We start from the raw sequence: 14,581 nt of genomic DNA, 5'->3' as shown, positions 1-14,581 counted from the left end.
AATGAACACTCATGCAAGGAAGTTCTCTCAAGAATATTATTATTAAAACAGAGATGCAGAGGGAAATTGCAACAAGATTTCCTCTTTGTCAGTTTATATTTAGATAAATAGTTTATGTTATATCTCCGTGAAAACATTTTATCTATATTAGAAAATAAAATGAAAATGTGGTTGCCCTCATTGCTAACAAGAGTCTTTTTTTTTTCCATTACAGATACATAAAGGTTTGGGGCAGCTAGGTGGCTCAGTGGATAAAGCACTGGCCCTGGATTCAAGAGGACCTGAGTTCAAATATGACCCAGACACTAGACACTTACTCGCTATGTGACCCTGGGCAAGTAACTTAACCCTCATTGCCCCACCAAAAAAAAAAAATGACCTCAGATACACAAAGGTTCAAAAGCAAGTGTAAGGTAGTAGTGAATTATACAAATCCCAAGCTTACTAAGGCCTTCATCAGGAAACATGTTTCACTTAAGATTATTTCAGTTTAAGTTATTCAAAATTCAGAATTCACAACTTATTTTTGTACAAGCTCTCCATTATGCAGGCCTTTGTTCATTCAACATACACATACTGGATATGTACTATCATTTCTTTTTTGTCTTTGCATCCCCAGAGCCCAATGCAGCGCTGGCCACATACAGTAGTCACTTAAAAAATAATCATCGTGCAAAAAAATAAAAATAAATAATCATCAATTGGTTGATCGTTCGGTCCCGGGCAAGTGTAATTGCAGAAAGTATTAGGCCCTCTGTGACACTCTGAGGAGTTCTTGGAGAGAGCTGAATTGATCCAGCTCATATAGATTTGCATTTCCTGAATTCATGTCTTTCAAATATCGGTTACTGTTCCCCGTTTACCACCCTAGGAACGAAAACTCTGAGAACCGAATGACTAGGACTTCTCTGGGGCTTTGGCACCCACTCTCAATCCCTAGTTAGCCTGAAGAACGACTTAAAGCTATGTGGGGAGGAGAATGGCCTTCCCTCATGCAGCTTGAAGAAGTATACCATAGGTGGTAAAAATTAGTGCTGAAGGGGGCAGCTAGGTGGCGCAGTGGATAAAGCACTGGCCCTGGATTCAGGAGGACCTGAGTTCAAATGTGACCTCAGACCCTTGAAACTTACTAGCTGTGTGACCCTGGGCAAGTCACTTAGCCCCCATTGCCCCGCAAAAAAACAAAAAACAAAACCACACACACATAAAATTAGTGCCGAGCCAGATTCTCCCTACCTGGGTGGAGTGTTTTGGTTTTGTCTTCTGACCAAAATTCAAAACATTGCTTAATACATCAGAGCATTTGGTGCCAATAATGGTGTTTCCAGCTGCGAGACTCCTGCCTGGTCTTTCCTCATCTCACTTTGGCACTTCTATTACAAACCAAAACATCGTTTCTCATTTCAAATTCTTCTACATCCAGTTTAGTTTATTCTTGTCCCTGTTTTTCAACCTTGGCTTGCATCACTGGTACGACCCTAGATTGGAGTTACAGGATACCTGCCCATAAATCCTCTGACGCTAAAGCTCTACATAAATGCCATTATTTCAATCCCTAGCTGCTCAATTCTTCACACCTGCTCGAGGTCCTTAGCATCAGTTTCACTAGCTGGGGAAGCTCTTCCACACAAACCAAATCAGGACAGCCCTAGAGAGCCACTCCCTCCCCTCAGGTGAAACGGATGTTTCCTCATTTTGCTAATTAAGCAGGAGATGGGAATCATCTTTCATTCTGGAGACCCTTTGCCTCAACACCACTCGCCCTAAGGGGTTGCAGACATAGCCCGAGATAGTTGGAGGTGGGGAGGAGGAAAAAGTGTGCTGTAGAGGAGGATCTAGGTTGCAAAGGGCTATAGACTTCTGAGGTCAGAAAAGAAACAGAGGTTCCAGTGTTTATTTTCCTTTATTTTCTTTTGTCTTTCTTTCTTTTTGCAGGGCAATGGGGGTTAAGTGACTTGCCCAGGGTCACACAGCTAGTGTCAAGTATCTGAGACCAGATTTGAACTCAGGTCCTCCTGAATCCAGGGCCAGTGCTCTATCCACTGTGCCACCTAGCTGCCCCCTTATTTTCTCATTAATTCCATATGGAAATTTTCTGTCATTACTGGAACCCAGGATCCCTTGCTAGGCCATTGTCCAACTCTTACCCCCTTTTCTTTGGGTGTTTGCTAGGGGGTCTATCCTGGATTGTCTTCTCTCCCTTGAAGAACTTATCAGCTTCCACTTCCTCCAGAATCAGCTCTAACAAGATGACAGCTAAATCTAGACATCCAGCCCTAGTTTCTCTCTTGGACTCAAGTCCTGTATGGCCAACTGCTCCCATCATCACTCTTCCTGGATGCCTCCCCAGCATCTCAAGTTTGACCAAAACGGAACTCATTATCTTCCCCTCCCTAAACTCAACATGCTTCCAAATTTCTTTATCTCTGATAAAAGTAGCACTACCCTCCAAGTCACTCAGATTTGTAACTTCAGAGCTGTCCTTGGCTCTTCCCTCTCTCTCATTCCCCACATGCAAAAATTAGCCAAGTCTTGTTGAGTCAACCTCTCCATCTCTTGCATCAGCCCCCTTTATCTCTCTCTACTCACATAGCCACCAACCTAGATCAGACCCTCATTACCTCTCACGTGGACTGCGCTACTATCTTCCTAGCAGACCTCCTTGCCTCCAATGTCTCCTCTCCAATTCAACCTTGCAGCTGCCAAAATGATCTTTCTGAAGCATAACTCTGACCATTTCCTTTCATCAACAACCTTCAGGGTTCCGGCATGTTAAAAATTGTTTCCTAATCTGGCTTTCAATGCCAGCCTTGTTTTATATTCCCCTTCACATATTTCCAGGCCTGCTTCATACACTCATTACAGGGGAATATAAACTTCTGGAGGGAAAGGACTGTTTCCTTTTTGTCTTTGAATCTCCAGGATGTATAACACAGGACCTTGCAAATACTGAATGCTTAATAAATGTTGACTAGATGGCTGGAATGTTTTTAAGTGGGAGACATGTGCTACCCAACCTCTCTTCTACTGCAGTTACTTAGATTTTTTGTTATTAGACTTTTCCCATTTCTGTCTTTTGTCTTCAGTTATGTGGATGGCAAAAACCGAGTTTTATATATCTGTATATACTTATAGTACTTAACACATAGTAGGTGCTCAATGAATGTTGATTTGATTTTGGTTTGAGTCAGCAAGTTTATACTTATTCTCAATAATAAAGGATTGGTAAGCCTAATGTTTGAAGCTCTTGTTCATCTTCATTCGAGGTTTTGGCCCAACTCAGTCTTTAGTGGAGGGTGAAACTGGAAGTGAGCTCATTGGTCATTTAATCACCATTACCTTTGGGATGTCCAAAATAACAATACAGAATATTGCTTTATAAAATCCACATATCTGCTTTAGAAAAAAAAAAGCAAAGTGATACAAAGTTTCAGGTAATTTTCACTCTTTCCGAATAGTGTTTTAGGATTATTTTTAGTTTGAAGAACTGATTTTAAAGCTTTTTGGGGGTCCAGCAATCAGATGTAGTTCAATAATGAACACCAATGCCCCTGAAAGAAAGTATGCATTTGGATCCACATTCCTTTTTATGTCAAATGCAAGTAGTCAAGTTATGGATGAAATTTCATTTTAATCACCAAACCTTGAAAATACAAAGCAACGGAACCACATTCTTCTCAGTACCTAAGCTAGTCCCTTACTCCTAAGTTTGGCATTCAGGGAGTCATGAGGTAATCATTCAACCCGTACTACAGAAAAAAAAATAGACTATTTCCAGACTATCCCAACTTTTTGCTAATGAGGAAGGACTGATATTTCTCTAGAATCTTATGCTTTTGCTGGTGGTGTGGTTGAGATGGTACAAGATAATGATTGAAGGGTGTCGCTGTAGAAAGGAAGAACAAAGTTGTCTATGGGGTAGGGCAGTAGGATAGCAACTGTTGGTTTGGGAATCAACCAGGTAAAGGACCCTTAAGTAGATTACAGTGGGGCTTCTGAGGACTCCTATTAATGTGTCTCCTTAAGTCCCTAACATATGTTGGAGAATGTGTGAGAGACACTTGTAGAAAAACTATAATTTCTGTACAAAAGAATACTTGACTTCCAAGAATATATGACACCAGTTTGGGAAAGAGGATAAAAGATGCTTTAGCTCATAGTGGTACCATTTAGCTAGTACTATATCAGTACTAATTCAGGCTTGGGGTCTCCAGGCCCAGGAAGGGGCCAAAATAAATGATAATTTCTTCTTTTTTTAATTAATTTATTTATTTAGAGTTTTTCCCCACCTTACATGTAAAAACAAATTATAACATTGATTTTTAAAACTTTGTGTTCCAAATTCTCTTTCTCCCTCCCTAGCCCCCTTAAGAACTCAAGCCATTCAATATGTTATACATGTGCAGTCATGCAAAACATAACATAAAAAAACTTTAGGAAAAGGAACTAACGACAACAACAAAACAATTATACTTCCATCTGTATTCAGATACCGTCAGTTCTTTCTCTGTAGATGAATTGCATTTTTCATAAGTCCTTCAGAATTGTCTTGGATCATTGTATTGCTGAAAATAAATAACTCATTCACAGCAGATCATCTTACAATATTGCTGTTATTTTGTATACAGTACATTTCACTTTGCATCAGCTTATGTAAGCCTTTCCAGGTTTTTCTGATAGCATCCTGCTCATCATTTTTTACAGTAAACTACATTTATATAGTACTTTAAAGAGAGATTTCCTTACAATACACCTATGAGGTTGATTATTGCAACAACAATAATAGCTAACATTTATATAGTACCTTATACCTGACAAAGAATGTCTTTACAATAGGACAGCAAAGTACCATCATCCTCATCATCCTCATCTTACATTGCTCTTGCCTCTGCTTCCATTTTTCCCAGTTACTATTGCTAACTGTGTTTCCCTCCATCTTATTCGTTCCCCATGATATTTACTCTATTTTAATAAATTATAATTTCTAACAATGTATAAAAAAACCCAGTCCAAGCTCTGTGCTTGAAATTTCAGCTAAGCTTTTTTTTGGGGGGGGGTGAGGCAGTTGGGGTTAAGTGACTTGCCCAGGGTCACACAGATAGTAAGTGTTAAGTGTCTGAGGCCGGATTTGAACTCAGGTCCTCCTGAATCCAGGGCCAGTGCGTTATCCACTGAGCCACCAAGCTGCCCCTCAGCTAAGCTTTTGAAGGAGGTATGGTGTGGTGGACAGTGCTCGGAGCTTAAAGTCTGAAGACCGGGGTTCAATTGCAAGCCCTGAGCTCAAGGATTAACTGGTGATAAAGAAGTAGACAGAAGAGGGGAAAATGAGAAAGGGGGAGAGAAAGAAGGGGGCAAAGAAAGAAAGGGAGAGGAGAAGAAAGGAAGAGAGAGAGAAAAGGGAAAGAGAGAGGAGAGAGGGAGGGAAGGAAGGAAAGCGACAAAGAAAAGGAGAGAGAGAGAGAGAAACCTACCATTCATCACTTTTTTTTTTGCAGGGCAATGAGGGTTAAGTGATTTGCCCAGGGTCATACAGGTAGTTAAGTGTCTGAGGCTGGATTTGAACTCAGGTCCTCCTGAATCTAAGGCCAGTGCTTTATACACTGTGCCACCTAGCTACCCCCCATTCATCACATTTTGAGGAAGTATAATGATGAATAGAATGAAATATCCATGAAATCTTATTTTCATTATATTTCTCCACATGGTGGACCCCTAAGCAAGCTGAAGTAGGGGGAAAAAAAGCAGAGTATTAAACAAGAGGAAAGAGTGAAAGAGGGCACACACAACTGAAAGAAACCAAAAGAAACTTAAAGTACATCAAAAACCAAGATATTAGGGAAGAAATGGAGTAACCAGTGCATGTCCCAACATCTCAGGTTATGTGAAGAGCTGGAGAAAGTCAGTATTTGGTGTCAGATTCTCAGAGGTTGTTTCTCAAATTTGTTTGCAATAAAAAAAGAATGTATGAATTATATCTATCATATCTGATGAATTATAACGAGCAACCTTGGTCCAAAAGAATAGATGATAATAGTTGACATTAATATAGCACTTCCTATGTGCCAGGCAATGTGTTAAGAGCTTTACAGTTGTTTTTCTATTGGATCCTCACAACAATCCTGGGATGTAGGTATTATTATTATCCCTATTTTATAGATTAGGAAACTGGGAAGAGTTCAGCCTATAGCTGTTGTGGGTTTTTTCTTCAGTGTTTTTCAGTTTATTCTGCAAGTCTTTGACATACTTTATTTATGTGTGAAATGAATGATTGAATTCGATTTGTAAGATTCCCAGTAAAGACCAACTGTTAAATCATTAATGAAAAGTCAATTAAACAAGAAAATGACCTGAAATTTCAGCTAAACTTTTGAAGGAGGTATGGTGTGGTAGACAATTCTCAGAACTCAGAGTCTGAAGACCAGGATTCAATTGCAAACTTGGACACTTATTAGCTGATGCCCCTTTGTCTCTGAGCCTCAGTTCACTCATCTTTAAAATAAGGAGGATGGATTAGAGCTGGATGATCTGAGACCCTTTCCATCTCTAAATCGTTAGTCCTAAAACAGTTGAAATTTTTGAAAATATCCATAAATTCATAAACACTGAAACAGAAAAATGATTATTTGCTGACTTATTTGATCATGCTAAGTAAGTTGACTACAGTCATACAATTAGTAAGTTTCTGAGGCAGAATTTGAAATTGAGTCATCCCTAGCACCAAACTCAACACGATTACAACACACTACCTCCATTTCTGTTTATCTCATACTTCCTGAGATTTATTTGCTAAATCATAGACATGTTGCCATCTGCTGGTGAATGGAGTTTCATACAAGTAATTCTCCCCACTGACAAAGGCACAGACCCTTTCCCCCGTTTTCAGAAAATATACTAAATGAAAGCTCAAGGCTAAATTCTCTGGGCCACATAAAATCACAGTGTGGGAAATGGGGGACTAATCTAGTCCCAATAATACATCCATCCCTGCACTGTAGCAAAGATGGTTGTTTTTTTCTGGCTTTGATTTCTGATGCTTCCATCAAGAGCAATATTGCCATTGATGGATTTTTGTCTTGGGTTTATTTTTTTCCCTAGCATAAGATTATAATTAGAAAGGGTTTTTAAAAAAGTTATGGTTGTTCTTTCATCATTTGCTTTGGATTAATTATTTTTAAACACAGCAAATGCACTGAAAAAGTACATATTGATTATAAATACTAGATACTAAGAAGGCTGCTAGGTGGCTCAGTAGATAGAGCAGCAGGTCTGGAGTTAAGAAAATTTGAGTTCAAATCCAGCCTCAGACATTTACTAGCTGTGTGACCGTGGGCAAGGCACTTTACCCCTATTTGCCTCAATTTCCTCATCTATAAAATGAGGACACACTGGAGAAGGAAATGTCATCCACTTTGGCAAGAAAAGCCCATGGATAAGTCCAGGGGGTCACAAAGAATCATACACAACTGAACAACAAGATACTAAGAGGTTGCTAGTCATAATACTAACTTTTGAGACAACAATAAACTGAGGATACAGTTAATACAGTAATTTAGATATTTAATAAGATTTTTCTTAAACTACACTTTGTTCCTTATCATGCAAATTTTCCATTTATTTTTGCTTGTGGCCCATCTCTCTTTTTTTTTTTGGCGGGGCAATGAGGGTTAAGTGACTTGCCCATGGTCACACAGCTAGTCAGTGTTAAGTGTCTGAGGCCAGATTTGAACTCAGGTCCTCCTGAATCCAGGGCCAGTGCTCTATCCACTGCACCACCTAGCTGCTCCCTCCATTTATTTTTTTTTAAAAGACTATCTTTGTATCCTCTGCACTTAGCCCAGTTTCTGGCACATAGTAGGCAATTAATAAATGTTTGTGACTGACTTAAGAAACGCAAGACATCAGCCCTTCTAAGTCCACGTGTTAAAGGGCTGTTTTGTGGTTTTGGTTTTGTGAGGCTATTGGGGTTAAGTGACTTGCCCAGGGTCACACAGCTAGTAAGTGTCAAGTGTCTGAGGCCAGATTTGAACTCAGGTCCTCCTGAATCCAGGGCCAGTGCTTTATCCACTGTGCCACCTAGCTGCCCCATAAAGGGCTATGTTTTGGTCATGACCTGAGACATCAATGAGATGCCACTTGACTGCAGAAGTTCCCATCTCATTGATGTCTCAGGTCATGACCCAAAAGTACATCAGACTTTCTCTAGTCTGGATACCTCCTGATTTATACTTAAAAACTGTACACCGAGCATGGGGTAGTGGGGGGGGGGACAGAAGGTAGAATGTCATGGTGGTGGTAACCCTCCTAGGATTTTGGATCTCTGAACGAATGAGGTGACCAAAAAGTTGAGGCCACAAGGAAATGGTTCAGGCTGCCAAAATGCTCCCAGCCAAGGCTGCAGCCCACATGTGTAGGTAGAAGAGGTGTGCTGCTGCTGCTGCTTCACCTGTTGGGATGTTGGAGATAGAAAACATAACTAAAATTAGGTAAAGAACAAACAAATAAGTAAACTCAAAATGCTGTAGTCTTTGTCATGATGAGGATTCTAGAATCTTTAGTGCTGTCAGGGACCTGAAAAATCAACTTGTCTTACTCTCTTGTTACAGTTGAAGAAATAGAAGCCCAGAGAAGATGTGATTTCACAAGGCCACATAGCTAATTAATGGCCAATTTAGGAGGAGAATATAGGCATCCAGACTCCCAGACCTGCTGTTTTTCCAACTGAAATGGGAGACAAGGGGCAGCTTGGTGGAGCAGTGGATAAAGCACTGGCCCTGGATTCAGGAGGACTTGAGTTGAAGTCCAGCCTCAGACACTTGACACTTAACTAGCTGTGTGACCTTGGGCAAGTCACTTAACCCTCATTGCCCCACCAAAAAAAGGGGAGCGTGTGTGAAATGGGAGACAACAAGATACAGTGGGGAAAGCACTGACTTTGGAGCCAGAGGTCTGGGTTCAAAATCCACCCCTGAGGATTAAAATCTTTGAGACCTATTCCCACTTCTCACCACCCCAATCCCAGCTAAACCCTAGGTGAGTTCCCTTCCAAACCTCCACCCAGCTCCCTAATCTTTACATCAGAAGACTCTTGATGTACTGGTTATCATAGGGCACCTCTGTCAGGGATAATTTATGGGGCACTCATTGTCCTAGGATCTCTCCAAATGAATTTGTCTTTTAAAAAATGATTTGGTGAGTTTCTTGGTACGGTGCCAAATTTGGTAGTTATAGCTCTGCCATCTAGGACTCATAAATTCACAGCACTCGATTTAAATGTGAACTGCTGATGTGATACTTTGTACTCAGCAGAAAGTGCCAAGTAAAGATGCTCTTTCTGCGTGAAAAGGCAGTATGGTTATTGAATAATGTCATCAGCTCTACCTTCTAATTTAACACAAGCTACATTTCACTTTTCATCACCTTTACTCATTTCATTCAATGATTCTGTTACAGACCCTACTTTTGACACCTGACTGGAAAAAGGGACAACCATTCCTTCCAACTTTAGATCTATGACACAAAAAGATAAAAGTGACTCTGCTAACTAATGTTATAGAAATCCTGAGGCTCATATCAATCCCATCAACCGAAAAAATTCTTCTCCTCCACAATTGAAGGTGACAAATGTAACTGACCTTCCCTTCCCACTTCTACACACCCCTGTTGTGATTTATTTCCACCCCATTTTGCTTGAAGGGGAGGGGAAAGAAGACAAGCAAATAAAAAAAGACAAACAAGAGGTCTAGATTCAAGAAAAGCTCTTCTCCAAAAATCCCTACAACCAAAGCTCCTAGGGAAGCCTTCAAATACTTAGCTACTAAAATGGTGGGGGTTTTTTGTTTTTTAAGATTGATTCTGCATCCCAAAAAAGACAAAAAGACCTATTTGTACAAAAATATTTATAGCAGCTCTTTTTGTGGTGGCTAAGATTTGGAAATCAAAGGAATGCCCATCAATTGGGGAATGGCTAAACAAGCTGTGGTATGTGATGGTGATGGAACATTATTGTGCTATAAGAAATGACAAGCAGAATTACTTCAGCAAGGCCTAAAAAGACTTGTATGAAGTGATATATAGTGAACTGAGCAGAACCAAGAGAATATTGTACACAGAGACAGCAATATTGTTTGATGAAGAACTGTGCATGACTTGACTATCCTCAACTATACAATGATCCAAGACAATCCCAAAGGATTGTTGATGAAACATACCGTCCATCTTCAAAGAAAGAACTGATATTGATGGAGCAGACTGAAACATGCTATTTTTCACTTTCTTTCATTTTTTTCCTTTTAATTAAGTTTTCTTGTACAAAATGGTAAGTATGGTAGTGTCTTACATAATCATACATGCATAACCCATATCTGATTGCTGCCTTAGGGAAGGGATAAAGGAGGGAGGGAAAGAGGGATAAAAATTGGAACCCAAAAATATAAATAAAAATGTTCATCATAAAAAATGAGTGAATAAATTAATAAATGCCTAAGCAACTTCAATGGAAAACAAACAAAAAAAGATTAATCCCAACTCGAGATTAAGTCTAATAATTTTCTATGCTTCTGCTTACAAAAGGAAAATTTTCCAAAAGAAAAAAAGTATTATTTCAAATTCCTCTGGTCAACTTTTTAAAGAGACATGGACTATATGAGTCATCCTTCTAGCACCTTTCTATTTCTAAGGAGGCAAGTGAAAGTATTAGTAATTAAATATTTAATATTTACCATAGCCACTGCAAAAGGGTTAGGGAAATCACATTTATAACATCATACTTTAACACTGCTCTACTGCACCATAAAATGTAATCTTGATAAGTATCAAAGTATACATACTTTATGTACGTTGAGTCACTATGTATGATCAATGTGTAATTAATCCTATTTAATAGAACTAGGAATACAACACTCCTATTTTAAAACATCATAATGACTTATAGATGTCATATGTTTGCAGTATGGTCATATTTATGATTTTTTCAATGCAAGGTCCTTGTTCAGGAAAAGGACCCTTAATTATGACATTCTCTGGAAAAATGTGATGTGCTTTATATAACTGGTTTTCCATTGCTGTTTTTAGGAAGGTGTCATGATAAAAATGAGCAGCTGGGTGACACTGTAGATAGAGTACCAGGCCTAGAGTCAGGAAGATCTGAATTCAAATTTGTACTCATACACTAGCTGTGTAACCTTGGGCAAATCATGTAACTGTGTTTGCCTCAGTTCCTCATCTGTAAAATGAGATGGAGAATGAAACGACAAACCCTTCCATTATCTTATCCAAGAAAACACCAAATCTGGTCACAAAGACTCAGACACAACTGAGTAACAACATGACAAAAAGTAGAGACTACCTATACACATTCATCTATAAGCTTTAAGTTTTTCAAGTGAGCAGGGTCTCCTTTATATTAGACAATAGAATTTGTTTTATGAACTGTATTGTTCAGGACCCTAAGGTAACAAGAAGAAAAAAGAAAACCAATCAATCTGCCACACCATCCATGTTGTTTCTCAAGTAATGTCTGTATTTGATCACTGAAGGGACCTATCAAAGATTGGTTGAAATTGATTATGTGACTGAAAAGTTGGCTACTAATTGGTTTACAACTTATCACTGAAAGTGCCCAATCACATAATGGAATACTATTGTGCTATAATAAATAATGAGGGGGGGAGAGGGGGGTAGCTAGGTGGCTCAGTGGATTCAGCACCGGCCCTGGATTCAGGAGGACCTGAGTTCAAATGTGACCTCAGACACTTGACACTTACTAGCTGTGTGACCCTGGGCAAGTCATTTAACCCTCATTGCCCTGGAAAAAATAAAATAAAATAAAATAATGAGTAGGATGCTCTCAGAAAAACTTGGAAAGACAAGAGTTAAAGTGAAATGTACTGTACAAAGTAACAACAATATTGTAAGATTATCAGCTGTGAAGGACTTAACTGTTCTAAGCAATACAATGACCCAAGACAACTCTGAAGAACTTATGATGAAAAATGCTCTCCATCCCCAGAGAAAGAACTGATGGTATCTGAATACAGATTGAAGCATACTTTTTAAAACTTACTTTATTTTCCTTGAGGTTTGTTTCTTTTGGTCTGTTTTCTTTCATAATATGACTAATACAGAAATGTTTTGCATGATTACACATATATAACCTATACTGAATTGTTTGCCTTCTCAACAAGAGTGGTGGGGAGGGAGGAAGGGAGAGAATTTGAAACTCAAAGTTTTAAAAATTAATATTTAAAATTGTTTTTACATGTAACTAGGAAAAAACAAAATACTAAATAATTAAAAAAAGAAAGTGCCCGATCATGTATAGTGCTGATTGTTGATCTGTCTCAGTAGAATACATGTAAAATATTTCTTGTCTTTTTATATTCTTAGCTATTTTATTATAATTTTTGTAACAATGCACATTATAGATAATTAAATAAAATCAGAAAGGTGGAAGAGACAAGAAAGCAAATATTTTAGCAACCAAGGATCTAATAATGAAACGAATACCCATGAATCAAGTTTAGGTTCCAGGTCCTAAATATGTAAATATGGTGATAGCTTCCTCCAGTTTGTGTTTAATTAATGTAATACTGATGTGTAACATGTGTTAACAAAATTTTTTAAATAGTTTCAAGTTTCTGGTATGGTTACAAAGTCATTCATGGACAAAGACTGTACATTTACAAACAAAACTTCTTTAAAAGCAAAAAACAAAAAATGGAGAAACTGAAACTGTGCTCCAAATCCTGATTTTTAGAAGAAGGGGGAAAATTAAAATTATTATAAAACATCATCCAGGGTGAACTATCACAGCCAATGTTGTTTCCATTTATAAAACATTTATTGGCAGATAAGACATGAAAAACACAGAATTGTCACTAAAATAGTTATGGGTATATTTTTAGGTTAGGAATAAAATTAATTTTAAGGGGCAGCTAGGTGGCGCAGTGCATAGAGCACTGGCCCTGGAGTCAGGAGTACCTGAGTTCAAATCCGACCTCAGACACTTAACACTTACTAGCTGTGTGACCCTGGGCAAGTCACTTAACCCCAATTGCCTCACTAAAAAAAAAATTAATTTTAAAACATTACATTTTTTTTTAAATCGTGTTTATTTCATTGTCTTTAGTAATAAGAGAGGTACCTCAATATAAGTCCTGTGTGACTGGACAAGGCACTTAACCTCGTAGTGCCTCAAGAAATTCTCTGACTTTGGTAGAAGGTTTCTTCATCACTGAAATCATAGGGCCAAAACAAAACAAAACAAACAGACAAACAAAGGTTTAGGCTTAAAAATATATTTTTTTATATTTTACTTCTAAAAATAAGAGCCAACTGATAAATGGTCAAAGGATGTGAACAGGCACTTTTCAGAAGAAGAAATCAAAGCTATCAATTTTGTTGTTCAGTTATTTCAGTCCTATCTGACTTTTCATGATCCCATTTTGGGTTTTCTTGGCAAAGATATTGAAGTGGTTTGCAATTTCCTTCTCCAGCTTATTTGGCAGGTCAGGAACTAAGGCAAATGGAGTTATGTAACTTGGTCAGGGTCACGCAGCTAGTAAGTGTCTGAGGCCAGATTTGAACTCAGGAAAATGAGTCTTTTTAACTTCAAGCCCAGTACTCTATCCACTGTGACTGCTAGATGTCTCGATAGTCATATTAAAAAAAAGCTCTAAATTACTAATAATTAGAGAAATACACATTAAAACAATTCTGAGGTACCACCTCACACTCAATCAGATTGGTTTATGTGACAGAAAAGAGAAATAACAAATGTTGGAGGAGATGTGGAAAAACTGAGACACTAATGTACTCTTGGTAGAGTTGTGAACTGATCCAACCACTCTGGAGAGCAGTATGGAACTATGTCTAAAAGTCTATCAAACTGTACATACCCTTTGACCCAACAATACCAGCAATATCCCAAAGAGATCAAAGAGGAAACGAACATATATGTACAAAAGCATTTATAGTGGCTCTTTTTGTGATGGCAAAGATTGGAAATTGAGGGGATGTCCATCAATTAGGGAATGGCTGAACAAGTTGTGGTATATGATTGTGATGGAATAAAATGCTATAAGAAATGATAATCAGGATGTTTTCAGAAAAACCTGGAAAAATTTTCGTGAACCAATGCAAAGTGAAATGAGTAGAACCAGGAGGACATTGTACACAATCACAACAATATTGTAAGAACACTCAACAGTAAAAGACTTAGATATTCTTATCTATGACAATCCCAAAAGATTCATGATGAAAAATGCTATCCATCTCCAGAGAGAGAACTGATGAACTCTGAATGTAGATAGGATATTTTTTTCTTTTTCTTCCTTTTTTTTCAACAAAGTTAACATGGAAATGTGTTTTATATGGTTTCACATGTAAAATGGGTATCATATTGCTTGCCTTTTCAGTGGGTGAGAGAGGGACTTGATGGAGGGAGAGAATTTAGAACTCAAAATTTTTAAATGAATGTTAAAAATAAACAAACATGGGGAAGCTTGGTGGCATAATGGATAGAGCATCAGCCCTGGAGTCAGGAGGACCTAAGTTCAAATCTGGCCTGACACTTAAAAGTTGT

The 14,581-nt window shown here is 38.3% G+C and overlaps 1 protein-coding gene across 1 annotated transcript in view; it reads right to left on the bottom strand.

Annotated features, from left to right (window-relative positions):
* The window catches only part of CWH43 (cell wall biogenesis 43 C-terminal homolog), a 53,643-nt gene that overhangs the window by 24,050 nt on the left and 15,012 nt on the right, over nucleotides 1–14,581 (bottom strand). The window contains 4 exon segments of the mRNA XM_043972255.1: nucleotides 3,425–3,509; nucleotides 6,710–6,742; nucleotides 8,298–8,443; nucleotides 9,262–9,331. Of these exon segments, the coding sequence (XP_043828190.1) occupies nucleotides 3,425–3,509; nucleotides 6,710–6,742; nucleotides 8,298–8,443; nucleotides 9,262–9,331 (334 nt within the window).

Source organism: Dromiciops gliroides, chromosome 6 (genome assembly GCF_019393635.1).
Source record: "Dromiciops gliroides isolate mDroGli1 chromosome 6, mDroGli1.pri, whole genome shotgun sequence".
In the NCBI taxonomy this organism is placed as follows: domain Eukaryota; kingdom Metazoa; phylum Chordata; class Mammalia; order Microbiotheria; family Microbiotheriidae; genus Dromiciops; species Dromiciops gliroides.
The sequence above is the reverse complement of the archived record's forward strand: the minus strand, read 5'-3'. Positions and strand labels throughout refer to the sequence as shown.